Source organism: Myotis nattereri (genome assembly GCF_964212035.1).
Source record: "Myotis nattereri genome assembly, chromosome: X".
Classification (NCBI taxonomy): Eukaryota; Metazoa; Chordata; class Mammalia; order Chiroptera; family Vespertilionidae; genus Myotis; species Myotis nattereri.
In genome coordinates, this window is record NC_138078.1 from 40,328,702 (window position 1) to 40,350,326 (window position 21,625).

The 21,625-nt window shown below is 44.0% G+C and overlaps 1 protein-coding gene across 1 annotated transcript; it reads left to right on the forward strand.

The window, feature by feature from the left end:
- Positions 1-10,736: 10,736 nt before the first annotated feature.
- Positions 10,737-12,239, forward strand: LOC308510915 (germ cell-less protein-like 1; the record flags this gene model as incomplete). Its single annotated transcript, XM_081080987.1, has 1 exon — positions 10,737-12,239. One exon carries the CDS (start codon positions 10,737-10,739, stop codon positions 12,237-12,239), a length of 1,503 nt encoding a protein of 500 aa, XP_080937113.1.
- Positions 12,240-21,625: the final 9,386 nt, after the last annotated feature.

The following is a 21,625-nucleotide window of genomic DNA, read 5'->3' on the forward strand; positions in this document are numbered from 1 at the left end:
AGATGGGTGAGTGCTGAGCTGTGTGGCTATATTCTGGTTTGGTAAATCCAATCTCCCCTGCAAGTTCACCTGTGCTACTCCAGGAAGGGTTAGAATTGTGCGCCTTCCTTCTATAGGCTTGCTGGTACCACCACCAATGAGAGATGGTATTTTTTGTTAGTTTATTAAAATGTACATATTTTTATTGATTTCAGAGAGGAAGAGAGAGGGAAAGATAGAAACATCAATAATGAGAGAGAATAATTGATTGGCTGCCTTCTGCATGCCCCCTACTGGGGATCAAGTCCAAAACCCGGTCATGTGCCCTGACCAGGAAGCAAACCATGACCTCCTGGTTCATAGGTCAATGCTCAAACACTGAGCCATGCCAGCCAGGCTGGGCAACTGTTTGGATCCTCCTTGCCAAGTCCCGGACAACCCTGTGGACACATTCAAAGTGTGAGTCCCTCTGAAGCTATTGGCTGGGATTGGGACAAAGTGCTTAGCCCCCACCCAAGGGCTGGGCCAGCATCATCCCCAAAAGAGACTCTTTTGATCTATCACCCTCACGCTGGGGTGGCTGAAGTTGCTTCTTCTTGTGGAGGGGATGGCTGGCTGCACTCAACCTGAACCTGCAGTGAGCCATTCCAGGTGGAACCACCGGAGTTGTAGACTGGCAGAAAATGAGGGGTTTGGCTTTGAATCAGGGGCCACTTTCCCCTCACTGAGTACCTGAAGGCATGATCCCCAAGTCAGGGACCAACCAAATCTCTCCTCCCAACCCCAGTTGCTCTGCCCTGCAGAGGTCTAAAGCTGTAGAAAGGGCTATATATCTCAGCTAGCCTGGGGTTACCCTACAGTTTCTCTTCAGAAGGCTATGGGGAAAGACTAGGCAAAGTCAGGGTGAGGCAGAGTAGGTGACAAGTGGTAGCAGACTTCAGGGAGCCTCGGTCCTTTTATAGATCTTTCTCCACCTGTAACCTGGAAGAAGCTGACCCTTTTACACAAATTGGTCCCTCCCATGCACACTCAGACACAAACATTGAACAGAGTGCTAGCTCCAAATAGGTAGCTCTAGACCGGTTACACAAATTGTCTGACAGCAACTCGTACCTGAACCCCACCCAAGCGGACCCAGAACCAATACTACCAGTGGTGGGCTTCAGACCACTCCAGAGCTTGACCTAACTAGGAACACAAGTGGCACACCCAAATAAGAATTCTGGCAGGCAGCAGACCCTCCTGGGAACAACCCCACCTTGGGTGGCAGCCCCAGCATAGCATCCCAAACATAGTGACTGAGGTTTATCCTTATAGTCACCCAGCCTGATGGGCTAACTCCACCCACAAAAGAACCAACAGCATTCAAGACACAACTACAACAGGGGGGGCTCATAAACCACAAGAATTATCCCTAGAACACTGAGTTCAGGCGATCTGAATGATTGGTGCCACTGAGCCCAACAAGACTCCTTCATCATAAATCCATCATAACAAGTTTGGTAGTCATAGAACTCCCTAAGAAACAGAGCAAAAATGGGGAGACAAAGACAAATGCCCTAAAAAAAAGAACAAGGGAAATACCCAGGAAAGGAATTAAATAAAATGAAAGCAACCAAAATAATGGGTACAGGGTTGAAAACAATGGTTATAAGGATGACCAAGTACCTTAGGGGAAGAATGGATGATCTCAGTGAGAACTTAAACAAAGAGACAGTAAGCATTAAGAAACACAGACATCATAAAAAAGAACTAGTCAGAAATGAACAATACAAAATCTGAAATGAAGAATACACTAGAAGGAATCAAGAGCAGGTTACATGAAGCAGAGGTGCGAATCATCCAATTAGAGGACAAGACAACAGCAAGCACCCAAGCAAAGCATGTAAAAGAAAAGAGAATTGAACAAAATGAGCAAAGTCTAAGGGACCTCTGAGGCAATATCAAGGGTAACAACATCCTCATCATAGGGGTGCTACAATGCGAGGAAAGTGAGCAAGGGATAGAGAACCTGTTTAAAGAAATAATGGCTGAAAACTTCCCTAAGGTGGTGAAGAAAAAAGTCACTCAAGTTCAAAAAGCCCAGAGAGTCCCAATCAAGATGAACCAAAAGACACACATTCAAAATCACATTATATTAAAACTAGGGTCCCAGTGCACAAATTCATGCACCTTGAAAGGAACTGTGGGCTGTGAGGCTGAGGTTGGCACAGGTGTGGTTCTCAGCTCATCCCTCCAGCCCTGTCCCAGAGCCTCCTGCTGTGGCTCCAGGTCCCCTGTCTGCCGGCAGCCCCGCTCCAGTCACCACCACTCCCATGTGCTGACAGCGCTGGCCTGCTCTCACCCGCTGATGGCGTGGAGCAGTTGGGGATGGTGCCAGCAGCAGGTGTGAGTGGGGCTGGCACCCCTGCTGCTGGCACCAGCCCAACTCACACCTGCTGCTGGCACCGGCAGTTAATGCGAGCGGTAGTTCTGGAGCTGGCAGCGGGTGCAAGGAGGGCCATCGCCGGCAGTGGTTGTGAGCAGCAGCTGCTGGCCCTGATTGCCACTCAGGAGCAGCGGGAGGTGGAGAAGCCCTGAGGGGTGATTGGGGCTGGCAGCCACCATTTGCACCTGCTGATGGCGCCGAGTGATTGGGGCTGGTGCTGGGCGCTGGCAGCAGGTGCGAGTGGCCACTTCAACGCTGGCACTGGCAGCAATTGCGAGTACCGCATGGGTCCGTGGCCTGCGGGAGCAAAGAATTTTCAGTAACCAACAGAGGCCTGCCCTGATGACAGTAACCAGTGCCCCACCTTGGTCCGGTGCCCCGCTCACCTGCTCCACCATCCCACCGCGGCCAATGCCCACCATGTTCTGTGCTCTGCCACTTGCTGCCGACGGCTACCATGTTCCGCATGCGTCCCCTGGTGGCTAGCACAGGTCATAGCGACCAGTTGTTCAGTGGTTCGGTTGTTCCAACGTTCAGTTAATTTGAAAATTCGGGTTTTATATATATAGATGACAAAGGTTAAAGACAGAGAGAGAATGTTAAATGCACCAAAGAAGAGACAGTTATTTATCTACAATGGAATTCTTGTAAGTCTGTCAGTTGATTTCTCAGCAGAAACCCTATAGGCCAGAAGAGATTGGCATGAAGTATTCAAAATGATGAGAACAAAGACCTGCAACCAAGACTACTCTATCCAGCAAGCATATTATTTAAAACTAGGGGCTCAGTGCATGAGTCCGTGCACCTTGAAAGGTACTGTGGGCTGCGAGGCTGCGGTGGGCACAGGGGCAGGTCTCGGCCCATCCTCCACACCCCAACCTGGCCCCTCCCACTGAGGACCCAGTCCCTTGTCTGCTGGCAGCCCTGTTCCCACCACTGCTCTCACACGCTGACGGCGTGGAGCAATTCGGGCCAGCACCAACAGCAGTTGCATGTGGGGCTGGTGCCAGCAGCTGCTGCCCCAACGGCCCCTCAGGAGCAGGGGAAGGTGGAGAAGCCCTCTGGTGGCAATCGGGTCTGGCAGCCACCACTGATGGTGCCGAGTGATCAGTGACGGCAGCAGGTGAGAGAGGTGACTGCCAGCCCTGATCGCCCCTCAGGAGCAGGGGGAGGTGGAGAAACCCTAAAGGGTTATCACGGCCAATAGCCACCGCTCATACCTGATGATGGTGCTGAGCGACCAGGGCCAGCACCAGGTGCTGGCAGCAGATGCGAGTGGCGGGTGTGGTACCAGCAGCAGGTGGGAGTGCTGGGTGGGACTGCAGCACGCAGGAGAAAAGAATTTTCAGTAACCACCAGAGGCTCAGCCTGATCGGCGCTCTGCCTTTGTCTGGGGGCCCTGCTCCCCCATCCCGCTGTGGCTGATGCTGCCATGATACACACATGCCCCCTGTGGTCAGGGCATGTCATAGCGACTGGTTGTTTGGTTGTTCCACCATTCAGTCTATTTGCATATTTGGGATATATATATATATTGAAGGAGAAATAAAAAGCTTCCCAGACTCCCTCAAAGTTAATTACCACCGAACCAGTATCGTCAGAAATGTCACAGGGGTTACTTTAAGAAATAGAAGAGAGAGAAAGAGAGAGGAAGATAGTAGTGAAGAAAAACATGGCAATCTATAGTTTCCTATCAATAATAACATTACATTTAAATGGATTAAATTCTCCAGTCAAAAGACATAGGGCAACTAAATGCATGAGAAAATATTGAGAAAAATATGACATACATATATATTGAACAAGATACCACATCAGAACAAAAGATTCACACACACTAAAAGTGAAGGGATGAGAAAGAAAAGTACCATGCAAATGGACATAATATAAAAGCAGGGGAGCAATACTTATATCTGACAAAATAGATCAAGGGCTATAACAAGAGAGAAAGAAGATCACTACATACCACTAAAGGAATTGATCCAACAAAAGGATATAATAAGCCTTGTAAACATATATGCATCCAATATGGGAGCACCTAAATATATAAAGATGATCTTGTTGGGTTTTAAGAGAGAGATCACCACCAATACAGACATAGTAAGAGTTTATAACACGCACTGTCTCAGTGGCTAGATCTACCAGACAAATAATCAACAAGGAAAAACAGCAACCTTAAATGACAAACTAGATCAGATGGATTTAATTGATACTTACAAAACATTTCAGCCCAAAGTTACAGAATATACATTCTTCTACAGTGCACATGGAACATTCTCAAAGATAGACCACATGTTAGGACACAAACTACTTCTTAAGAAGTTCAAAAAGATTGAAATCATACCAAGCATCTTCTCTGATCACAATAGAATGAAAGTAGAAATCAGCTACAATAAAACAACTGAAAAATATTCAAATACATGGAGGCCTAAAAGCATGTTATGAAACAATGAATGGGTTACCAGTGAAATCAAGGAAGACATAAAAAATGCTCTGGAAATGAAAATGCATATGCAACCACCCCAAATCTATGGGACACAGTGAAATAGTCCTGAGAGGGCATTACAGGCTTCCCTAAAGAAGCAAGAATAATCTCAAATAAACAATCTAAACCACACCTATAAGAACTAGAAAAAGCACAACACAAGTGCCCAGAGTAAGTAGAAGGAAGTAAATAATGACGGTCAACGTAGAAATAAATGCCATAGAGAATTAAAAACAATACAAAAGACCAATGAAGCCAAGAGCTGTTTCTTTGAAAAGCTAAACAAGAGTGACAAACCTTTAACTAGACTCCTGAAGAAAAAAAAGAAGACAGGACACAAATACATAGAATCAGAAATGAAGGAAGTGATATAACAGCAGATACCACAGAAATACAAAGGATCTTAAGAAAATATTGTGAACAATTCTATGCCAACAAATTGGACAAATTGAGCGAAATGGTTAAAAACCTAGAAAAATACAATATTCCAAAACTGAATCAGGAAGATTCAGAAAACCTGAATAGACTGATTATAACTAATGAAATTGAAGCAATAATTAACATATCCCAGTAATCCAAAGTCCTGAACCTGTGATGACTTCACAGGCAAATTTTACCAAACATTCAAGGAAGAAATAACACCTACCCTCCTCAACCTATTCCAAAACATTCAACATTCAAGAAGAGAAAAAGCTTCCAAGCTCTTTGTATGAGGATAGCATTATCTTAATTCTAAAACCAGATAAAGACACTACAATGAAAGAAAATTATAGGCCAATATCTCTGATGAGAATAGATGCTAAAAATCCTTAACAAGATATTAGCAAACCAGATCCAGCAATACCTCAGAAAGATCACACATCATGATCAAGTAGGATGCAGTGTGGGTACAATATTCACAAATCAATAAATGTGATACATCACATAAACAAAATGAAAGATGAAAATCACATGATCATATTCATGGATGGAAGAAAAAGTATATAGTATATAATAACATTTAGAACACATTTATGATAGAAACTCTCAGCAAAGTGGAAATGGAGGGACTATAACACAACATAATAAAAGCCATATATGAAAAATCTACAACCAATATCACAATGGACAAAAACTAAAAGCATTTCTCTTATGATCAAAAACAAAACAGGAATGTCTGCTTTCACCACTCTTATTCAACATAGTACTGAAAGTCCTAGCCAGAGCAGTCAGACAAGAAGAAATAGAAAGCATCCAAATTGGAAAGGAGGGAGGAAAACTGCCATTATTCACAGATGACATGATATTATACATAGCACACCCTAAAGATGGCACCAAAAAACTACTAGATGTAATATATAGTAGCTACAGAATAAACCAGACTGTTTTTTTCTTTAAAAAGACAGCAAAAATGCACAAGAAAAATATACAGGCTGTATTTAGGCAATAGGATTAATATTTCCATTATAATAGGTAATTTTAAAACAATAATATACCAATTCAAAGGTTGCCACCCAAGTCTTGGAGGCACTCCTATTTTCATAAAATAAAATAAAATAAAATAAAATAAAATAAAATAAAATAAAATAAAATAATACTTTAGCATTGAAGCCACTGAAAGTCAATAAGTTAGCTCTGTTGCAAAATTTGCCAAAAGAAAATGCCTTGGATGGTAATTGGCTTTAAAATCTTAAAGTTGTTAGAACATAAATAATAAAAATAACTACAATAAAGAATTTGTGGTAAAGCTTTTCAGTAATAATATATTTATGATAAAGGGCCAGTCACTCTTCTCCCTGTAAAAGCAGAGAAGCCTGTGGCAGCAACAGAAACCTTACATGTTATCTCTAAGGAAAAATGTGGCAGTTTTAAAATCCCCTCCCCCTGCCTTTTGGCCAGAAATATAGTTTTTCAAAGCCTTTGGTAACTTAAGACTTTAGAACATTGCTGAATTAAATAACAAAAAATATTAACTATCTAGGTATTTTAAAATAACAAGATACTACAATATTAATCTAAATTTGCCTCATATGAAAAATCTAGAGGGTAGAATTGAATCTAGTAGTTAAATAAACCTTGTTTTTTTTATTTGAAATATATCCTTAAAAATGTCAAAGTATTATTCATTTAAGAAATACTAAGTAGTTAACTTGCCACCTAAAATTTAAAGCTTCTAAGAACTTAAATTAAATTGGGAGAAATTACATAGTTGTAATAACAAAATCCATAAAGTTTAGAAATTTTTTTGAAACAAATAATTCTTATATTTCTCTGAAGTAAAATTAAGACAGATACATTTTTTAAACTATGTAGATTAAAAGAGGGAGTGGGGTCTGGAATCTGCATTGAACATTTTTTCATGCTGAAATATGTATTAGTATATTATACATGTCCATATGTGTCAGATACATACACACTAATGTAATTTGTGATTTAAAAGGAGGTCACCCCTCAAAGTCAGTGACCAGAAAAAAAAAAAAAGACTTCAATATAAATTGTGAAATAATAAAATTCCTAGGAGAAATCATAGGTAGTAAAATCTCAGACATGTCTCATAGTGATATTTTTGCCTATATATCTAGGACAAAGGAAACAAAGGAAAAATAAACAAATAGGACTACATCAAACTAAAAAGCTTCTACACAGGAAAGGAAACCATCAACAAAGTGAAAAGGAAAGCCACTGCATAGGAGAACATATTTGACAAAGATACATCTGCTGAGGGCTTAATTTCTGAAATATATAATGTACTTATGCAACACCAGGACGACAAATAATCTGATTAAACAATGTGCAAAGGACCTGAAGAGACACTTCTCAAAAGAGGACATACGGATGGCCAATAAACATAGGAAAAATGCTAACCAACACTAATCATCAAAGAGAGGCAAATTAATACCAAAATGAGGTATCACCTCACACCTGCCAGAATGGCTATCACCAATAAATCAGCAAACAAGTGATGGCTAGGATGTGGATAAAAGGGCATCTTAGAGCACTGTTGGTGGGAATGCAGACTGGTGCAGCCACTGTGGAAGACAGTATGGAGTTTCCTCAAAAAATTAAAAATGGAACTGCCTTTTGATCTAGTGACACAACTTATGGGAATATATCCTAAGAATCCCAAAACACCAATTCAAATTAACATATGTACCCCTATGTTCATACCAGCGTTATTTATAATTGCCAAGATCTGGAAACAGCCCTAACGCTCGGCTTTGGTACACTTACACAATGGAATATTACACAGCCAAAAAAAAAAATATGGGGCTATTCCTTTTTGCAACAACATGGATGGAGATTATTATACTAAGTGAAATAAGCCAGTCAGAGAAAGAGAAATAACATATGATCTCACTTATATATGGAATCTAGTGAACAACATAAACAAATGAACAAAATAGAAACAGAGGCATGGATACATGGAATAGACTGACTGCTGCAAGAGGGAACGAACGGGGTGAAGGGGACTGGGTGAAATGTGGTGAAGGGATTAGGCCAAGCATGTTACATTCAAAGGCTAACATGGGCCAAATAAACAAGGTTTAGTTTATGTGGGCCACAAAAAAACAAAAGCTTCAATTTTCATAGAAATGTAGGTTTCTTTCGATAGAGACATGCTGAGTAAAAAAGGCTGAAATAAATGAGTAATCATTAACATAAAATAATAGAACATTTTAATAAATATTCATATTTTTTCTTGAACATTAACTTATCAAACACTGAATAACTGCACAAATTAATAAGCATAATGCAAATAGACATATTTTTCTTGTTCTCCAAAAGTGAAATATTTCCTGTTGCACAAACCGAACAAGTTAGTACAAGACTAAAGACATAGCAATCGGCTGCTAAAATATTTACTACTAGTACTAGTGGAGAGCAAATGTGTTAGGGAAATGAATGCAACACAATTATAGTAATCAGTCATTAGTGAACATTGTAGTTCCTTATTAATAATCCTATATAATAAAAGCCCAATATGCTAACTGTCCAGTCATCCGGTCAGCCGTTCAACCAATCAAAGCTTAATATGCTACTGATATGCTAAGGCCGCTCAACCGCTCGCTATGACGTGCACTGACCACCAGGGGGCAGACAGTCGACTGGCAGGTTAGATTTCTGCTGGGGTCCGGCTGATTGGGACTGAGTGAGATGGGCCAGACACACCCTGGAGCCCTCTCATGGTCCCACCCCAGCTGGCCAACCTCCCATTTCCCTCCTCCGCCCCAATCATGCATCGCTGAGGTCCCTCAGCCTGGCCTACACCCTCTCCCAATCCAGGACCCCTCAGGGGATGTCAGAGAGTCAGTTCTGGCCCGATCCCACAGGTCAGGCTGAAGGACCCCACACGTGCATGAATTCATGCACCTGGCCTCTAGTTATGTATAACAGGATATTGTCAAAAATAAGTTATGGAATTTAAAAAAAAAATGTTTCTTACATACTGTTATATTGGCTTGGCCGCAAACATTTTTGTGTGGGCTGAACGTGGCCCACGGACTGTGAGTTTGACATGCTTGGATTAGGCAAAGACCATATATGCATAACCTGTAGACACAGACAACAGTGTGGTATTTGCCAAGGGAAGGGAGGGTGAGCGCTGGGTGGAAGCAGGCATGGGGGTTAGGGAATTGGGGACTTCTATTAGTGTAAACAATAAAAAACTTATCATGTCTTATTGAGAGTGATAGAAATTCAACTCAAATGAACCTAATAATTGGCCTTTATTTAGGTAATGTCACTGGAAAATCTGATTATAGGCCTCAAATACCCTAAACACTATTGGTCTTTCTGTGTCTCTGCTCTGCTAGCCCATGCTTGTTTTTTGTTGTTGTTTGTTTTGTGTGTGTGTTTGTAGGCTGTCTCATTAAGGTGAAGAAGATGGCCCCAGTAGTGACAGACTCAAATCCTCTGATGGTGGCAACCCCACTGAGGAGAGATAGCTTTTTCAGGAACCAATGGCTTGCTTGCTTCATATATCCATGGTGAAAATGCCACAATGTCCATGAGGAGAGGGACTTGACAGGCTCAAGCCAAACTATATTACTATTCTGAGACAGGACTTGTGATTGTTCCACAAGGATGACCTAAGTGGAAGAGTACTTCATGTCTTTTAAATGCAATTATGATCATTCAAGTTTAAAAGAAAAACAGCAAAAATGAAATTTCAGTCCAAAATTTATATATTATATACCAGAATAATGTAACAATCATAAGAGTCAATGAAATGTTTTGTGCAACTTTAAAAATCCTGCATATTTATTTTCCCATTAATATAAAGAATTTATTGTGTGCTGAGTATCTAATACATGTCCTGCTTTTTGTATATATTATCTCTACTCTCCACAGCAAAACTGATTCTATTTTTATTCTTATTTTGAGACGGAAAACTGTCATCATGGCAAAATTGTGATTAAAACCCAGATTTATCTTGAAGAAAAGAAAGAAGTTAATACGGGAAATTGACGTGCCTAGAGGACAAAGCTGGCATCAAGATTTCATTCTCCCTCTAAAAGACCGCTAAATATTTCGGGGGTGGGGGGAAGGAAACCGGGATTGTGTTCTTGAAAGTAGAAGGAAAACTCACGCAAAAAGGCCTCTATTAAATCATCAGTGCGTGACGGCGCCACAGGGCAACCCCCACAGTAGGAGAAGGTGCACAGAGTGGTCTTCCTGGTAGGGCATGCCCTACTATCGCGTTGTTTCCTAGCAGGCGCGAGAGCAGGCGCGAGAGCAGGCGCGAGAGCAGGCGCGAGAGCAGGCGCCAACTGTACCCAGAAGTCCTCGGGGCTGAGCTAGTGCGAGTGGAAGCTTCACCTTGAGAGGGCGTGAATCCTTTGTGCTCTGAGGTACAAACGGGCCATGGGGGCGCTAACCAGTCGTCTGCTAGGTCTCTGGAGGGCCCAAGCTCCAGAGCAGCTCGGTGCAGGTGGGGAGGAGCAGGAAGTGGGAGCCATGGCAGTAGTTGATGAGGTGGAGGAGGAGAGTGGCGAGGGCGGCCCCACCCCCAGGCAGGGTGGCTTCAAAAGGAAGGCCCACTCAGGAAGGCCTCACGAACAAGAGCCCTGCCGGAAACGCACCAAACACAGTTCAGGTTCCGTTTACGAGGCACTCTTCTTGAGGGGTGAAGGCAGTGACGTGCAGATCCGCGCACTAGGGGACGTGTGGAACTTGCACAGGGTCTACTTGTGCCAGTCAGGCTACTTCGCTAGCATGTTCAGTGGTGCTTGGAGGGAATCAACCATGAATACCATAGAGTTGCAAATGCCTGACGACAACATTGATCGTGAGGCACTGCACGAGGCTTTAGGCTCTCTGTACAGAAACTATGTGCTCATTCAGCCCAGCCGAGTGGTCCGGATCCTGGCCACGGCCAGCATGCTGCAGCTCGACGAGCTGATTCAACAGTGTGGGGAGATCATGGAGGAAACGCTTAGTGTCCAGACCGTATGCAGCTACTACTACTCTGCCGGGAGCTACGGCCTCCCAAGCATCAGGACCATGTGCTTTCAGTGGCTGCTGCACAACCTGATGACTCACCGTGGTGATGAACTAATTCGAGAAATCAGCCTGGATATCATGGAAGAGCTCATTGTCTCTTCAGACCTCTTAGTGATAGAAGTGGAGATGGATGTGTACACAATGCTGAAAAAGTGGATGTACTTGCAGCTGCAGCCAACATGGAGGGGCCCCCGCAGAGCCTTATTGTCCGACGCCAACTTGTGGTTTGCTAGGTCCAAGAGGGAGTTGGATGGCACCCCTTTCTTGGAGACCCCGCAGGGCAGAGCCTTCGTGCCAGTGTTCCAGCACCTGCGGCTGGCCTACATAGTCTGTGACCTGCCATCAGCACGCATCATTGACCAGGATGCACTGATCCCCGCCACGTGGCTGACCCCAGTGTACAAAGAGCAGTGGCTTGCCCTCCTCAAGGCTGAGCAAACCAGGGGTCTCCCGCCCACTGAGGTCCACGTGTCCAACTTCCAGCGGAACAGCATGCGGTGCGGGCACCAGGTCCACAGGGAAGAGACATGCAGCTGGCGGTGGGCAGGCTTCCACTTTAGCTGGGACTTGGTAGTGTGCTACTCCAACAGGCGGGTCACCTTCAGGCGCAGTGCACTGAACAATCCCCACGGCCTGGGGGGCAGCTTACTCTGGCAGGGAAAGGTTGCCTTCCGCCTGTGCCTGGTTTCCCTGGACAGGGCTGGAAGAACCGTTCTCAGACAGGACACAGAATACCAGGTGCTTTCCCTGGGAAAAGATGAAGAGCTAGAGGTAGCAAACCTGGAGAACCAGGATGTGGTCTTCCCCATATATGTGGCCTGTAACTTCGTGTACCTTCCCAGAGAGAGGTCCTGCCAAGAGTAAGGACCCCCACAAAAGCTCAGAGAGCCCAGCAACTCTTTTCTGGGCACAGGAGCAGCCAACTTTCTCTAGATGCCACATCTCTCCATGGGATCAATTGGCCTTGCCCATCTCCGGTGACCAAATTCTGTCAGAGGCCCTGTTGAACTGTAGCTTGTGATACTTGAGACTGTTTACCAGCACTTATGAAGAGGACACATTTTGAAGCCCTCAAGCACCTCAAGAACTCATTCCTGCTTTCATGTGGCAACCCGTTCTCCTGGTTTAACATACATAGACACCCCCCCCCCACACCTCATTTCTGTGAAACAAAAAACAATTGACTTTAAAGAGAATCTCTACAACTCTTTGTTTAGCTCTTTTTCTTTCCTTTTATTTGCATTTCACTGATGATTGGTCATGTTGAGCAACTTTCCATATGCCTATTATTTTCTTTTGTTTGATTACATAAAATTTAAAGGAATACTTTGACTTCTCTTTGACTTGGTGTTTTTAGAGCTGCCCTGCCAGACTCATTACCACCACCACCACCGGATCCATTGGGATGTTTACCCCTTTCCCATTTCCTGCCACTAAGTGTATTACTTGCTTTACACGTTCTCTCCCTAAGTGAGCACACCTAGGCTACACCAATGATCTTTTTGTTGGTTTGTCTTCAACCTAAAAGTATCTTTTTAATTTTTTAAAAACATATCTTTATTGATTTCAGAGAGGAAGGGAGAGGGATAGAGAGTTAGAAACATCCATGATGAGAGAGAAACATTGATCAGCTGCCTCCTGCACACCTCCTCCTGGGGATGTGCCCACAACCGAGGTACATGTCCTTGACTGGAATCAAACCTGGAACCCTTCAGTCCCCAGGCGTACGCTCTATCCACTGAGCCAAAACGGTCAAGGCATATCTTTTTAATTTTTGAGGGACCTCCATACTGTTAACCATGATGGCTGAACCAGTTTACACTCACACCAACAATGCGGGAGGGTTTGTTTTCCTCCACAAATCTTCACCAACACTTGTTATCATCCTTCTTGTTGATAATGGTCATTTTTACAAGTGTAAGGTGATTTTGATTTACATTTCCCTGGTGGTTGGTCAAGCTGAGCAACTTTCCATATGCCTATTAAATGTGTGAATATTTTTTTGGAAACATGTCTTTTTAGTTCCTCTGCCCATTTTTTAACCAGACCACTTCTTGATTTTATTGTTATTGGGTTGTACAAGTTCTTTATAAATGTGGAATAGTAATCATTTTTCATACATGGTTTGCAAATATCTTAGTGTGTGATCCACGACCCGCATGGTTCAGGATTCAGGATGTGGAGAAAAGCCGCACTCAAATGACAGAGATGAGACAAGAAATAATAATTTGGAAATATTGGGGGACAGAGGGGTAGCCCAACGCAAGGGGAAGGACTTCCACTGCTGCCCAGGCCTTGCCAACCTTTTATTCAGTTTTGGATACACATGTAGCCCTTAGGCAGGCAATTCCGGTAACAGACAGACTATCTTAAAGGTCAGTAAATATTAGTAAAGATTTACTCTGAGACTATTCGGTCAGGAAATTGCTTGAGCTACCATTGTCTCGACTAAACAATCAGTGCATAGCTCTGGCCCTTGCCAGGGCTCAAGGTTCACCAGCATTCTGGGCTCCTTGTTTACACTTCTCTGATAGTCAAGACAGTGGGTAGCTTCCAACATCTCCCCCGTGTCTTTTCCTTAATAAATCTTGAAAAGTGAATGCTGCCTGAAGGGTTTGAGTCCTTTTAAAACTCTTCATTCTGCATCTGCAGACTAGAAATAAACATATGAGAACAAAAATGAGACAAGAAATAGTGGTTATGCTGAGAGGCAAATGTAAGGAGATCCAGTGGAAGGGGTTAAATTCTTTCATGTCCTTTTTAAATTGTTGCCAGGCATCTAAGGGATTAGTTTGTAAGTTTGCCTGGGATAATTGTATAATATGCTGTTGTAATTCTAAAATATCAAGGGTGGTGTTACCTTTACCCCAAGCACCAAGAAGGTGATTTTTTATTGATTCCCAAGGGTGCAAGGTACTATTATACAGAACGAGGGTAACACATCTAGGAAAAATTATAATGACACTGCAAGAATATTCTTTGCTCTAGGCTGTGAATTTTATCACCCATCCACAAGACTGTAGCCAACAATTCAATCTCAAACTGGATGTCAATTTTTTTTGTATAGACAAGATCTTAGTTACATTTTCCTTAACTTGTACAAACTGAGAAGTTTGGACAGTTTGTACCATGGATGAAGCAGCAATTCTCACAATAGTAAGTAACATTACGAGGGCAAAGATTCCTGCAATTAACATTCCAAGAAATCTTTTTTGTCGTTTTAAGATTTTTACCAGATCATGTAACAGTTGGTAGGTTTGATGAGATTCCCAAGGCTCGCTTAGGTTAGTAGGAACCCAAGCAAAAGCCAGTTGTTTTAAAATCATGAGGGAATCCTTTTTGGAATGTAGAATTAATGCAATGGGGTAGTGTGCAACCTGTGCATGACACCTCATACAGATGGCTTGTAGCATTAAGGCACATCTGGATGGGGCCTGAGAGGAGTACAAACAGATCAAACACACAGGCGGTGTCAAATACTGTCTTATTGGGAGTTCCCCATAAGGTATGAATGGAATTATCTGAGCTATAATTAAAACTATACCATTTAATAGGTGCAAGTGCAGCAGCTAATTTCCATTGTGTAATTTGTAGGGGCCAATTGTCATGTTGTAATTGAGATCCAACAAATCCTCCTCCATGCCATGAAATGGAGTGATTAACTTCAACATATAGATAAGATGCATTCCCTTTCCACTTTAGGGTGTGATTGTTACTATATGCAGATCCATAGGGGCTCCAATCCACAAAGGAAAAACTGTTATTAAGTTTGCTGGTGGTAGGGTAATCACTATAACAGTCTTGCCAATTAATTTCTTCCTCGGTGGGGTACCATTCATAGACTTTTTACATAATGGCTTATTGGTTGGGGGGGGGGGTAGTACAGTTACATTTTGTGCACCTCTCCCCGGAGCAAGGAGTGATAGTAGACATATTTGGTCTTTTGCTTCCCCCTCCTTTGGTGTCCATGCTAGGCAAAAGGCTCTCTTTAATTTTACACACAAAGGAGCAGTGGTTGGATTCTGTGTCATACAAAAGGGAAGCTGGGTGGTGACACCGATGTAATTATACTTTGCCCATATACTTCCTTGCCCCACCTGTGGTCTTCTTAGGTGACCAAGGTGTTTGGTATTATTGGTGACTACATTAGGTGGGGGATCAGTCCACATAAGGGGTCTTACCCGTAGTGGGTCAGGAACATAAGTTCAAAATACTTCCCCATTTGCCCCTGGTATTATTACCACGGAGCTGATTACTGCTAGCATGGCAAGAAAGACGTTCTTAGGCGATCTTGGCATTCTGGTCTTCTCACAAATTTGCTCAGCTTTTTGGACAGTCTTCTTTACCACGCCCCAGGTAACCTCTGGACTTTTTGTCATTTGCTTCGTCCTCCTCCCACTCCTTATCTTCAGTGGGTTACTTGGGGCTGCTGCTATCTGCACCTGGGGTTGTCGATTGTTTGCAGCTGTAAGGCGAGGCTCTAGATGCAAGGTCCTCATTACACTGGCCAGTTCCTCCCTCAGACCCATGTTGAAGTTTAATATTTCTTGCAGGAATCCACATAGGCTTGGAGAAGTTTTCTGGAACTATACAAGCGTACCCTCAACAAAACGTTAAGAGAGGATCGGGGCCCTTCCATAAACCAGACTCGGGATCTTTCCATTTAACCAGACCATTTTCCTTTGGCTTATTCTGACACCAGTGTATTTCCATGGGTGTCTTGCCATCGGCATCACAAGTGAAAAAATTTAAAGTAATTAAGGCTTTGTGTAAGTCTACTTACAGGCGATTTCTCCATATTCCCCCTTTTTTTGTTTTAAATAATATTAAGAGGCTTTTGGAAATCCTGCAGTGTGCTGAATTTTCAACTTTTACAAAATTGCTGGAAATTATAGCTTATGTAATTTTAACTGGGTAACAAATTTGTCATTTCTTCTATAGAGATTTTTAGATAAGACCTTAACCAATTAACGTCCCCTAATAATTTCTGAAAGTCATTTAAGGTTTTAAGACAATTCTTTTTGTATTTCTAATTTTTAAGGCCTAATATATTGACTTTTAATTACAGTTTCTAAATACCTGAAGGGCATTTTCCTTTATTTCCTCCCAGAATGATCTTTGAGCTACATTTAGGGAGTTTCTTTTAAAAACATTTTTCTTTCTTTCAAACTGAGCAACAAACTTTGTTGCTTCTTGGATGCTGGCCAATGTATACTTTCCAAGCAAAGGTAGCTTTCTTTTTATTTATGGTGTCTCATTAATGGTGAGATTTAATGCTTGAACAATAATTTTTAGTTTACTTTGTAGAAGTAGTGGAAGAGATTTTAAAATTTCTCCTTTCTCTTTTCTTATTATCCTATACTAGTGGCCTGGTGCACGAAATTCGTGCATGGAGTAGGGTTTGTTCCTCAGCCTGGCCTGCACCCTCTCCAATTTGGGACCCCTCGAAGGATGTCCTACTGCCAGTTTACAGGGATCGGGCCTAAACCAGCAGACAGACATCCCTCTCACAATCCGGGATTGCTGGCTCCTAACCACTCACCTGCCTGCCTGCCTGCCTGATTGCCTCTAACCACTCTGCCTGCTGGCCTGCTCGCCCCCAACTGCCCCTCCCCCCCGCTGCCGGCCTGCTTGCCCCCAAATGCCCCCCTACCAGCCTGATCACCACAAACCGCCCCCCCTGCTGGCCTGCTCACCCCTACTTTCCCTCCCCACAGGCCTGCTCATCCCCAACTGTCCCCCTGCTGGCCTGCTCACTCCAAACTGCCCCCGACTGTCCTGATCATATCCAACTGACACCCACTAATGGCCTGCTTGCTCCCAACTGGCCCCCCTGCTGGTCTGCTTACCCCCAACGGCCCTGCCCCCCACCAGCCTGATCACCCACAACTGCCCTCCCCTCGTGGCCTCTAACGACTTCTACCTCAGCCCCACCACCATGGCTTTGTTCAGAAGAACATCTGGAAGGTCTCCTGGAAGGTCTCCCAGTCTAATTAGCATATTACTCTTTTATTAGTATAGATATATTTGTCTGTAAATATGATTATGATTGCAGGTATGAGTAGGACCAGGTAAAATTTTATAGAATGGGCCTTTTATTACAGATGGTTTGCCATGTATGCATTTTTTCTAAAGAAGTAAAAATTACTTTAAAAAATGTTTCAGGAAGACTTTGAGAAATTTACAGTATCTGCTTTTCTTCCAAGAAAGTTGTCACTTTTATGCCAGAGTGAGAATTATTTGTATGCTTTGTATGTCAACATTGGGCCACTGTGACTGGGGGACACTTAGCTTGACTTGAGAGTAATTATCTTGCTCACTGGCTGAGAGGGAGGATGTGTGGCAGAGGAGATAAATACTCAGTTCTGGATTATTCATAGATTGCTGACTTTCTGGATTGATTGTGCAAGCCCCTCCTTTTATTGATGTCCACCTTCTATTGACAGACATCTACCCTGGGAGAGAAATGAGATGAAACTCTCTTTTCATTGTAAAAAGCATTTGAATTCCTAACGTGTGATAAGGCCACCCAGCCATCCACAGTCAAGGTACACATTTTCATAGAGGATGTTCCCACTCTTGAATAAATTAAAACAATTTTTTTCTTTTAATTTAAACTTTCTTCTATAACTGTTTTCTTGTTACTTAAAAGCTAGTTTTTTTGAAACTACTTCCAAAGTTTTTCAAGATGTATATGTCCTTGGAATGAATTTATAAATAAGAATTGAGCCCAGCCGGTGTGACTCAGTGGTTTAGCATTGACCTATGAACCAGGAAGTCACTGTTTGATTCCAGGTGAGGCCACATGCCTGGGTTGTGGGTTTGATCCCCAGTACAGGGAGTGTAGGAGGCAGCCAATCAATGATTCTCTCTCATCATTGCTGTTTCTATCTCTCTCCCTCTCCCTTCCTCTCTAAATCAGTAAGAATATATTTTAAAGAGAGAGAGAGAAGAGTATATATGTTTTTAAATAAGAAAACATGTATTTGATGCTCTTAGAAAGTCTTGTTTTCTTTCATTAAAACTTGTGCAGTATAGGGAACTCCATAGATTCTCTTAATTTGAAGAAAGTTAGAGGGAAAGGTACTAATTCAGAGTTCCTTGGGAAAATGTGTCACTTATATATTTTTTATGTTTATTTTTTTAAAATCAAAAACTGAAATATTTTCTATTCAGAAAATATATTTGGATCTAAATATATTCTATAATTTTAACTCTAAAATATCAATTTAAATATTTTAAAAATGGTTGGGATTTTTTTTTTTTTTAAATAAGTTAGGTTACTGGAGTTCTACATGTTACTGGATCAATCACCTGGGGTAATTTTCTGATTGGAAAATTAAGAATTATAGTCAGAGGGGAGGACATGAGAATTTTTAAAGAACATATTCAATTTACTTTAGAAGCCGAACCTCTCTTAATCATGTGACTTGTTTTGTATGTTTGTTAAACTATATTATCACATAAGCATTGCTGCTATTGGCACAAACAGTGACAGTTGATTCGGGTCATTTGAATGTCCACTGTCCGTTTTAATTTGTATGTTCGTTTTGACACTGTCATATGCTCAAACTTCAGTGGAAGTCATGAGAACCTATTATTTTTGCCTGCTCCCTCCTTTATGTTGGAAATATTCTTTTTTACTCAGAGGGACCTTAACTTTGATGTAAGGGATTGTTTCCGTTGCCAACTTTTTTCTTCCTTGCCAAGTAAGAGAGTTGTTGTGAACTCTTCGTGATGCCTTCACCAGGATATTTGCAGATGTGGTTGGGAAAAGTCATTTCATCCCAGACCTTTGCATGTCAGATGCTGGGGTGCCCGGGGTGCCACTTTGCCTGCGCCCTGGTTCTCCGATCGCAATGGCAGATCACGGGGCCACAGGCAAGGTGGCATCTCTGATTGCGATCATCATCTGGGGGACAGGCAAAGGCGGCCTCGGTTTTCTGATCCAGGGCTGGGGGGTAGGGCTCTTGCCACCCAGCTCTTGTCTGCTGCCTGGGTTTCTGATCACCGTTCTTCCATCCTTCCCCTTTCGCCTCCCATCATTGCGCCTATGTATGCAAATTAACCACCATCTTTGTTGGCAGTTAACCGCCATCTTTCTTGGCAGTTAATTTGCATATCGCCCTGATTATCCAATGGGTAGCGTAGCGAAGGTATGGACAATTATCCTTTTTGTCTTTTATTAGATCCTATCTAATAAAAGAGAAACATGGTAATTGGCGTACGACCGCTACCCTTCCCATTGGCTAATCAGCGAGATATACAAATTAACTGCCAGCCAAGATGGCGGCCGGCAGCCAGGCAGCTTGAAACTAACATGAGGCTTACTTGCTTCAGTGAAGGAGGAAACCAACGTTCCCCGCCTGCCTTGCCGGCCTCTGAGCCTGCAGTTTAAGAAACATTGTAACAAATGAAGAAGCTAAACAAAACCCCAGAAACCTGCTTTTGGGGAGCCCGGGATCTCAGAGCTGGAGTTATACATTGTTTTGATTATAGAACCGAAACAAACCAAATACCTTCTTTCAGCAGCTGAGGCCTCAGAGCTGGAGCCAACCCTCAGAGCTAAAGCTAGCCCAGAATAAAAAAGAAAAAAAAGAAAGAAAAAAAGGAGCAGTTGGGAGCTTCAGTCCCAGCCTGAAAACAGCCCTCAGCCCCTCACCCAGGCTGGCCAGGCACCCCAGTGGGGACCCCCACCCTGATCCAGGACACCCTTCAGGGCAAACCAGCCATCCCCACCCATACACCAGGCCTCTATCCTATATAGTAAAAAGGGTAATATGCCTCCCAGCACTGGGATCAGCAGAACCGAGAGGCCTCCCATCACCGGGATCAGCAGAACCGAGAGGCCTCCCGGCACCGGGATCAGTGTGACAGGGGGCAGCGCCCAACCCCCCTGATCGCCCTGTGGCTCTGTGTGTGACAGGGGGTGGGGCCACAACCTCCCTATCCACCCTGCTCTGTTCATGACAGGGGAAGGCACCCCAACACCCTGATCAACCCTGCTCTGTGGGTGATAGAGGGCAGCGCCCCAACCCCCTGATCCGCCCTGCGGCTCTGTGTGTGACAGGGTGCGGTGCCCCAACCCCCTGATCCACCCTGCCCTGAGTGTGAGAGGGGGCGGTACTCCAACTCTCCTATCAGCCCTACTCTGTGAGTGACAGTGGGGAGCTCCTCAACCCCCTGTTCGGGCCTGCTCTGTGCTTGACAGGGGGGAGCTCCCCAACCCCCTGATTGACCCTGCTCTGTGCATGACAGGGTACGGAGCCCCAACCCCCCTGATGGGCCCTGCTCTGTGCGTGACAGGGTGTGGCGCCGCAACCTCCCCATCAACCCTGCCTTGAGTGTGACAGGGGGTGGTGCTCCAACCCCCCAATCGGCCCTACCCTGAGCGTGACTGAGGGTGGCATCACAACCTCCCAATCTGCCCTGCTCTGTGCATGACAGGGGGCGGCGCCCCAACTCCCCAATCGGCCCTGCTCTGAGCCCGACCAGGGGCTGTACCTAGGGATTGGGCCTGCCCTCTGCCACCCAGGAGCAGTCCTAAGCCAGCAGGTCATTATCTCCCGAGGGGTCTCCCGAGACTGCGAGAGGGCACAGGCCGTTCTGAGGGACCCCCCCCCCCCCCAGGTACACAAATTTTTGTGCACTGGGTCTCTAGTAGGATAATAAAAGGGCAATATGCAAATTGATTCTAACAGAATGACTGGGAATGACTGGTCACTATGACACACACTGACCACCAGGGGGCAGATGCTCAATGAGCAGCTGGTCCCTGGTAGTCAGTGCCCTCCCACAGGGGTCGCTCTGCTCAGCCACAAGCCAGGCTGAGGGCTGCCAGCCTGGCGGTGGTGGTGGGAGCCTCTCCCACTTTCTCAGCAGCACTAAGGATGTCCGACTGCAGCTTAGGCCTGTTCTCCACTGGCAAGTGGACATCCCCTGAGGACTCCAAGGCTGCCAGAGGGATGTCTGACTGCCAACTTATGCCCAATCCCCCAGGGAGGAGGCCTACACCAGCAGGTGGACATCCCCTGAGGGGTCCCAGACTGCGAGAGGGCACAGGCTGGGCTGAGGGATTCCCCCGAGTACACAAATTTTTGTGCACCAGGACTTTAGTATATATATAACCTTCAGAAATTTTATACTTTCAAAGTAGCCTTCAAACCTGTTCATGTCCTTTAAAAATGTATTTTTACTCCACTTTTTTTTCTTTCTGTCATTAACCTGTATATACCTTCAGTTATTAAAAC